General features: G+C 30.3%; 1 protein-coding gene across 1 annotated transcript; it reads left to right on the top strand.

The window, feature by feature from the left end:
• The first annotated feature begins 63 nt into the window (after nt 1-63).
• On the top strand, nt 64-5,403 carry NAAT1 (Nutrient Amino Acid Transporter 1). Its single transcript, XM_065508221.1, has 10 exons — nt 64-294; nt 366-455; nt 664-892; nt 966-1,236; nt 1,318-1,421; nt 1,600-1,966; nt 3,105-3,204; nt 3,270-3,446; nt 4,723-4,817; nt 4,881-5,403. Exons 1-10 carry the CDS (start codon nt 177-179, stop codon nt 5,055-5,057), a joined length of 1,728 nt encoding a protein of 575 aa, XP_065364293.1. The 5' UTR covers nt 64-176; the 3' UTR covers nt 5,058-5,403.
• Nucleotides 5,404-9,322: the final 3,919 nt, after the last annotated feature.

Here is a 9,322-nt window from a genome sequence, read left to right as displayed (position 1 = left end):
AGATTATTAATCTAAATTTTTTGTTGGACTAATATTTATAATAATTTCTTTAAATGTTACAGCTCTCCAATAACAATGAAAAAAAGTCCGATGACAAAGTTGATGGCGTTGATGGAGCAGTAGATGGGGATAATGAAAGAGAAAGGCCTAATTGGGGCAATGGTCTTGAGTTTCTCATGTCATGCATATCAATGTCTGTGGGTTTAGGCAATGTATGGCGATTTCCCTTTACAGCCTATGAAAATGGTGGCGGAGCATTTCTTATACCCTATTTGGTTGTATTATTTTTTATTGGTGAGTTCATTTAAATTTGAAATATTTAAAGCAATCTTAATAAAGAATATTTTATAATTTTTTATATATAGGCAAACCAATGTATTATTTGGAAATGATATTGGGACAATTTTCAAGTAAAGGTTCTGTAAAAATATGGTCCATATGTCCATCGTTTTTGGGTGAGTAAAAATATCAGAGAATGTCTAAGAAAAAACAAGTAATTTTCTATTGGGTTTTTCAAAATTTGTTAATTAAAAATAATAATTTTTAAAAACTAAGAAAATACATTTAAACATTTTAAAATCATAATTTTGAAATGAAATTCTATATATTGTTCTAAAGTTTATTTATTCAGATATTTTTATTAACCCATTTCTTTATCTTTAGGTGTTGGCTATGGCCAGGCCTTTGGCACAATATGTGTTATTACCTATTATTCCTCTCTCATTTCTCTAACACTCTATTACATGGTGGTCTCATGCCAAGCGATATTACCCTGGACTTATTGTCGGGAGGAATGGGGTCTGGATTGTTTGGATTCATTGCCAAAACCAGATTCAATACAACATCATACTGCATCACATAAATTAACAAGTAGTTCGGAGTTGTATTTTACGTAAGAAAATCATTTCTAATTTTCAAATAGTTTTGACTTTGAAATCAATTCTTTTGTTACCTATTTTTTCCAGTGAAATCGTTGCTAAAGAAAAATTACAAATATCGGATGGTTTGGGTATGCCAAATTTATATTTAACTATTACCTTGTTTGTTTCATGGGTGGTTATATTTTTGGTCATACGTCAGGGTGTGAAAAGTTCCGGAAAGGCGGCCTATTTTCTGGCAATATTTCCATATATAGTGTTGCTTGCTCTGCTAATACGCAGTGTTACGCTGGAGGGCGCTGTTGATGGTATTGTCTTCTTTTTAAATCCACAATGGAGTGAGCTACTTAATTTGAAGGTAGGTTAAACAAATAGTATATCTAAAAGAAAATATATTTATCTGATATTCGAAATATTCATAAATTCGTTTATTTTACAGGTTTGGAAAGAGGCCGTTGTACAATGTTTCTTTTCGTTAGCCGTAGGTGTGGGTCCCATCATAATGTTCTCTTCGTACAACCGGTTTGATCATACAATTTATAGGTAAAATTAAACATAATCAGCCCAATTATGAATAAAAATTCCCCGGGAGTATTTTCCATTTGCTCATTTTTAATATTCAAATTCAATGGGAAAAAACTCCCAAGGAATTTTTTATTCATAATTGGGCTGAATATTTATGAAATTAAATGAAAGATTTTAAACTTTTAACTCATTACAGAGACGCCATGATTGTAACTAGTTTGGATACCGTTACCAGCATGTTAGCTGGCATAACAATATTCGGTATTTTGGGAAATTTGGCTCATAATCTCAATATTACCAATATCAAGGAGGTGGTTCAAAGCGGTACCGCCTTGGCTTTCATTTCATATCCCGATGCTATAGCCAAATTTCAAGCCATACCTCAATTTTTTGCTGTACTTTTCTTCTTTATGTTATTCGTATTGGGAGTGGGCTCGATTGTGGCTCTTCAGAGTACGATTGTTACAATAATATGTGATCAATACAAATCATTAAAATATTGGGTGGTAGCCTTGATAACATCGATTTGTGGTTTTCTATTGGGAGTGGTTTATGTGACACCGGTAAGTGGTTCTTATTATTATATAATACTAGTTGATCGCCCCGGCTTCGCCCGGTAGCATTTACTAATGTTAGTTCTTCAAATTTCTCCAACCCACGCACACCAGCCTGTTCTTATTTATTTGCAAATAAAATATCTAAATTTGTACTGCATACTTTAGGGAGCTTTTTTATTACTGTTGAATGGACTCACAAAAAAAAAATTTCCGAGTTTTACCCGGAATTTTTTGTTCAAAATTTGTTAAAACTTGGTACACAGGTCATACCAAATTTTAAGTTGCTCAAACCTACATACATATGTATATAAAAACCAAACTAAAACAAATTTAGGAAATTTTGGAGATCTTTAAATTCTGCATAACCATGAAAAACATGTACCAAATATTATCGAATTGAGAAGAGTAAAAAAAAATTTTTTTTAATCGAAATTTTTCGTTTCGTCTCTATAGTAAAACGTTTCCATTTTTATACCCTTCTCACGAAGGTTTTTGTCATTCCGTTTGTAATTTCCACAATATAATCTTCCCACCCTATAAAGTATATATATTCTGGATCCTTATAGATAGCGGAGTCGATTAAGCAATGTCTGTCCATCTGTCTGTTGAAATCAACTTTCCGAAACCCCCAAATAATTTACATACACGATTCATACATCAATATCTCCGGAATTCTTCCGGCTCGGTTGCTATTTAAAATTGACAAAATCGGGCCACAAATGGTTGAGATATAAGGAAAAAACCAGGACAGCCTCGATTTTTGACCTATTTTTTACCTATATCTGGATTACTAAGTCATTAATATAGACAATATGGATGTCTAATAATAGATATTTCAAAGACCTTTGCAACGACGTATATAAGTTGGACGGACCTACAATGGGTCAAAATCGGAAAAAAAAAATTTTTAACCCGATTTTTTTTTTGCCAAATATTAAAAAAAAAAAAATTTTAAAACAAAAAAAAAACTTTTAAATATAAAAATTTTAAAAAAACAATTCGAAAATTTTTTTAAAAAAAAAAACAACTTTGGAAAAATGTTTTTTTTTTTTTTAAATTTTTATTTTGAAGTATAATTTGGTGAAGAGTATATAAGATTCGACACAGCCGAATATAGATCTCTTACATGTTTTTTCTACTTTAGGGCGGCCAATGGATTTTAAATTTGGTGGATTTTTATGGTGGCACTTATGTGATATTCGCCTTGGCGATATTTGAAATTGTTGGCGTCATTTGGATTTATGGTAAGTCTTTATATTGAAATATTGTTTATATTACATAACTATTCAATTTTATTACATTTTCATAGGCTTGCAAAACTTCTGTGATGATGTTGAATTTATGACCCACAGGAAGGTTTCCATGTACTGGCGTATCTGCTGGTCATTTTTGACACCCATAATGATGTTGATTATATTCATCTATTCCATGATAACAATAGAGCCTTTAACATATAAAGGATTTGTTTATCCGGATTCTGCAAACGGTAAATATTTTTAAAAATATAAAAATGTTTTCGTTTTTAAAATTAATTCACATATTTTGTTGTTCCGGCAATCGAATCCACATTATTTGCTCTTTTTATTTGCTATAAATATTCGAACAATTAAGTGTAGCAGTTTTTATTTAAAAATATATATAACAAGTAAGAGTGCTATATTCGGCTGTGCCGAATCTTATATACCCTTCACCAAATTATACTTCAAACTTTTAAATATTTTTAGGTAAACAAAATTTATTTTTTTTTTCCATTTTTTGGAAAAAATTTTTTTTCGATTGTTATTTTATTTTTTTTTTTAAATTTTAAAATTTTTTTTTTTTAAGTTTAATTTTTTTTTTTTAAATTTTAAAATTTTTTTTTTTTAAATTTAAATTTTTTTTTTTTTTTAAATTTTAAAATTTTTTTTTTTTTTAAATTTAAATTTTTTTTTTTAAAATTTTAAAAAAATATTTTTTGTTTTTTAAATTTTTTTTTTTGAAAAAAAAATTCGGGTTAAAAATTTTTGACCCATTGTAGGTCCAACTTACTATGGTCTTATATACGTAGTTGCAAATGTCTTTGAAATATCTATCATTAGATATCCATAGTGTCTATATTAATGTCTTAGTAATCCAGATATAGGTAAAAAATAGGTCAAAAATCGAGGTTGTCTTGGTTTTTTCCTCATATCTCAGCCATTTGTGGACCGATTTTGCTGATTTTAAATAGCAAAATTCTCGAAAGCATGTCTGACAGAATTATTGAAGATTTGGATCCCGAAGATATCTGGGGTCTTCAGAAAACTGATTTCAACAGACAGACAGACAGACAGACAGACAGACAGACAGACAGACAGACAGACAGACAGACAGAGAGACAGACAGACAGACAGACAGACAGACAGACAGACAGACAGACAGACAGACAGACAGACAGACAGACAGACAGACAGACAGACAGACAGACAGACAGACAGACAGACAGACAGACAGACAGACAGACAGACAGACAGACAGACAGACAGACAGACAGACAGACAGACAGACAGACAGACAGACAGACAGACAGACAGACAGACAGACAGACAGACAGACAGACAGACAGACAGACAGACGGACATGGCTTAATCGACTCCGCTATCTATAAGGATCCAGAATATATATACTTTATAGGGTCGGAAATGAAAAATGTAGAAATTACAAACGGAATGACAAACTTATATATACGAAGGTGAAGGGTATAAAAATTATATAAAACCATTCCCTTTTTGAAATTATTTCAGCTGCCGGTTGGATAATCTTTATTATTGGTGTTCTTCAATTCCCTCTGTGGGGACTTTGGTATATTAAAAGTCATTATAAAGAATCATTCCTAACAGTAAGTTTTGCCAACAATCTTAAACACTTTACAAATTTTGAATTATTAAAATTTTATTTTTAGTCTTTTGTGGTTTCCTTAAAAGCCACTGAAAATTGGGGACCTGCAAATCCCGAAACCAGAGCCAAATGGTATGCATACAAAACAAATTTGGCTGAAGAGCGTCTTAGACAAAGCAGCAGTAATAAAATTAGTTTCTTCAAGCAAAAACTGTATAATGTTACTGGAAGGACCACGTAGATGTTGTGCAAGTATTAAATAAACATAAATAAAATTTCAGGAATTTTGTTTATAAGATTATTAACCTATGTTTTATTATATATCTTTGTTTCGACAAATGACACTTTGTTTAAAAAAATTGTGAATACTTAAATTACTTATTATTATTAAGTGTTACTATAACTTTCTTAATTAAGAATATTGATTTTAGTATTATTAATTTTACTATAATTATATGCATATAACATATATATAAGATTATAACTCTAACAATAATTTTAAATGGCTTATAATATTTAATTATCTAAGTATTAATAAATATATTTATGTATATAAATAAATTATAATAAATATTGAAAACAAAAAACTTTCCCATTCTAATTTAGATCAAAGTTCACATAATTTTTATCAAAAGGAAATCCTATTGTATAATTTTAACTTAATATCTTTGAAATCTTCAAAAATTAAAGTTATTTAGTTAAATTTAATAGTTTTATTTTGATGGTTCTTTGAACTAACTGGACACGTGTTTGAAATCCATTCTAATATAGAATAACGACGCCATTAACTATGCTGCGTATGGAAAACTTTGTACCAAAATATAAAAAAAAAATAATAATAAACTCTTTAATGATATTTTCGCGATAAACAGATCACAGATTTATGATCACTATGTTGTTAACCTTTAATTTGTTGAAATATAATTCACATGAGAACAAATTCACTTTTATAATGAAGTTAATTTCTTTATAGACAGGCGAAATTGTACCCGGAGATTAATAAGACTAGACTGCAGTAAAAAAATACTCATTTTTTTTATCTAACTGAACAGGGGTCATATACTAATAAAGGCTACAAAAAATAAAAATAATCCCCCCCAATCACGCTTCGGTTATTTATTTAGAGCTCAAAATATATTATTTTCATTTCATTAGCGTTGTTAGACAGGCGATAACTGAACATAAAGCGAAAAATTAATAAAAAATTGTACCTCATTTGTAGGTATACTTAGATATATATGTATTTAGATACTATAAGATTCGAAATTTAGTCGGACGGGCATTTTTGTTAAATTGATATTTCCCACTTTCAATACCAAACAATTCAGTGATCCAAGTTCCAATTTAGTTAATTATTCAGTATTAATCCAAGATATTTGGAATTATCTTTCAATGTTAATGCTACACCATTGATTCTAGGGATAACAAATTGAGGGATTTAGCCACATTACTGGCACCATTCTAATATTAATGTTAACGCCGATTCTACAATATCTGAGAGTGGTGATGGTGATGGTGGAAATGTGAGGAACGTTGCCAGAAAAAACCATTCATTTTGATAAATAATTGTAACATAATTGTAACAGGTGTTGTTGAAAAAACATTAAAAAATCCATTTATAGCACTAAAGATCGCATAGGTTTCTTTTAATCTAAGTGTTATGAATTTTTTATTATACTTATACCAAACCTTTGAATGTGTTTTGACCTGTTTTAATCGTAGCTTTTTTTCGCTTCGTTACTTCTCTTACACAACTGCATCTAAGAAATTAAAAAATCTCGGAATAAAAGCAGTGAGTTAAAAATTTTACAGACGAAAGCTTGATGTTCTTAATAACATATTGAAAATCACCTCAAATTATATGTTTATTTTTCAGGTTAAACTTTAAAGTTGCTGGCCTAATCTCATTTAACCATAAAACTTTAATCCTTAGTTAACTAACTATAGATCTTAATTTAAATCTTTTGAATTTCATTTTATTCGATTGGCTACAAATTCGGTTGCCACTACGAATCTGTTTTCTCTGTGTATCTTTAAATTATTATAAAACAAATTGTTTGTCCGATATCGACCTATCGATGCCATTATGTATGGAATATCACTTCGTGAAAATGTCCGCCGCAACTTCGCTGTTTGGAGCGCTTCTGAAATGTCCAATTTTCAATAACTCTGGCTCATAAATCAAGCGAAATTTCACGGAGCTCATGGGTTATGTTATTCTCATAGATATGCGACCAAAAAATCTAAAATTCAAATTGATCATGCTCTCAAATCGCTCGTACAGAATGTCAAATGTGACATGAGATGTGTGTCACGTAGCGTCGTCCATATCATCCAATTCAGGCCGACCTATTGCGCTCGCCGTTGACGATGATGGCCTGGCCAACGTCATTCTCAAAGATATATGAACCGATGACCAGCCAGCCCAAAATCCACCCCAAACATTGACTTTTTCGGGATGCATTGAACTCTCTTGGATCTCATGTGGATTGGTATCGTTCCAAGTTTAGTTTGTTGACGTACCCATTCATCCAGAAATGGGCCTCATCGCTGAAGAAACTGGGCCCTGCAGCAGCTGAGCGCTATATCCGTAGCACGGTGGCTCATATCTCAATTTCATCGGCCAAAAGTCCAACTTTTTGTTAACACCGATTTCAATCATTTTAATGCCATGCCATTCAATAGTAAACACATTGAAACTAGGTAGCCAAAAATTTAGATAAAAATATTGTCAATTGTGTGCGTGGCATGCTGTTAAAGTCAAATATTTTATATTATTTTATAAAAAATGTGATTTTTGTAAATTTGATCAGAAGTAAATTATAATTACTCGCAAACTATTATCGATAATTGGATTATTTTTTTGTTATGTTGATAGGATAATAGTCTTTTAGAACTGGTATGATTTGTCACTGTACCGTTTGTAACTGATGTGTTATTAATTTTTTTCTCAGGTACTATATTTTAGTCAAATTTGAATTCCAGTGGAATAAAAGTGCTTAGGGTCAAAAGGGGTTAAACAAATTTTACTACCAAGAGAAAGGCCAAAGTGTCCTCTTTAAGCCCATATATACTTGTTGACCTGTTTGTTTAACACTTTTTTCATTTGAATGAAATATAGACCCGAGGACGAAGCCTATTGAAAATTACTGAAATCGGTCCATTATTTTACCTAGCACCCATACAAATGTTCTCCCGAAATTATACTTTATCGGTCGTAAATGGTTAATTTATATATGTATCTACACAAATTTTGTTCCAAATAACGAGCATAAATCTCTTAAAAATGTTGGTATAAACAAAAAATTCAATAGAAATAACTTCTGTATAGACATAAATCACACGACATAATTTCATGGCGATTGGTCCAGAATTAGTCATAGCTCCCATATAAGACCCGCTTCCGAAAATCCCTTTAACGAGCATAAATCTCTTAAAAATTTTGGTATAAACACAAAATTCAATAGAAATAACATTCATATAGACATAAATCACACGACCTAATTTCACGGCGATCTGTCCATAATTAGTCGTAGCTTCCATATAAGGCCCGTGTAGGGTATTATATGATCGAGCTTGACCGAAAATACTTCCTTACTTGTTTTTATCTGATTCAAAAAACAAAAAATTTGCATTTTCATACTAAATGCTATATAAAATTTAAAAGTTCAACTTTAACCTTTAATTGCTCAACAACTGCTGAACCGATTTTAATGAAATTAAAACTGGAGAAAAATTCAAGAAGTTATTTTAAAATGTCTAAAATATCTCTATCGGTTCAAAAGTTACAGAGTTTTTCATCGTTTGGTGGAAAACGATAATGAGCCACGTGCGTCGATGGTGAATGACTGCCAATTCTCCTGAAAACTTGTGTTTTCTAAGCTAAAGGGTTTTGAATATAGTCCCTTGATATATAATTTGATTCATAAATTAATTCTTTCCACCTTGTAAATCACTACACCATTTCCAGTTGTATTTCAGAAGTTTCTAATTGTATTTCCGAAATGTCTAATTGTATTTCAGAAATTTCCAATTATATTTCAGAATTTTCCATTTCTATTTCAGAAACCTCCATTACAATACCAATGTAAATCTCTGAAATACCAATAGAAAATTCTGAAATTAAAATATAAATTTCTGAAAAACAATTGGAAAGTTATGAAATACAATTAGTAATTTTTTAAGTATAATTTCAAAATTCTGAAATATAATTGGAAACTTCTGAAATACAAATGGAAACTTCTAAAATTCAATTGGAAATTTCTGAAATTCAATTAGAAACTTCTGAAATAGAAATGTAAATAATTTAATAAATATTTCGTTTATATACCAAAATAAAACCTCAAAACACAATTATCGATAACAATATTCTCAAAAAAAGAATATATCGTTATACTATCATCTCTAGCACTAAATGCATTAAGTTTATTGACAGAACAGTTAGAATTCAATTAAAACAAATTTATCGCAAGACTGACTGACAATTAACAACCAAGTCAAACCAAC

Source organism: Calliphora vicina, chromosome 4, assembly GCF_958450345.1.
Source record: "Calliphora vicina chromosome 4, idCalVici1.1, whole genome shotgun sequence".
NCBI classification, from domain to species: domain Eukaryota; kingdom Metazoa; phylum Arthropoda; class Insecta; order Diptera; family Calliphoridae; genus Calliphora; species Calliphora vicina.
The sequence above is the reverse complement of the archived record's forward strand: the minus strand, read 5'-3'. Positions and strand labels throughout refer to the sequence as shown.

Coding starts and splice junctions, on each gene's coding strand:
- NAAT1 (XM_065508221.1), top strand. CDS start 177: ATGTCATGCATATCAATGTCTGTGGGTTTAGGCAATGTATGGCGATTT. Junction 1,422..1,599: donor TTTGATCATACAATTTATAG/GTAAAATTAAAC, acceptor AACTCATTACAG/AGACGCCATGATTGTAACTA. Junction 1,967..3,104: donor GAGTGGTTTATGTGACACCG/GTAAGTGGTTCT, acceptor TTTCTACTTTAG/GGCGGCCAATGGATTTTAAA.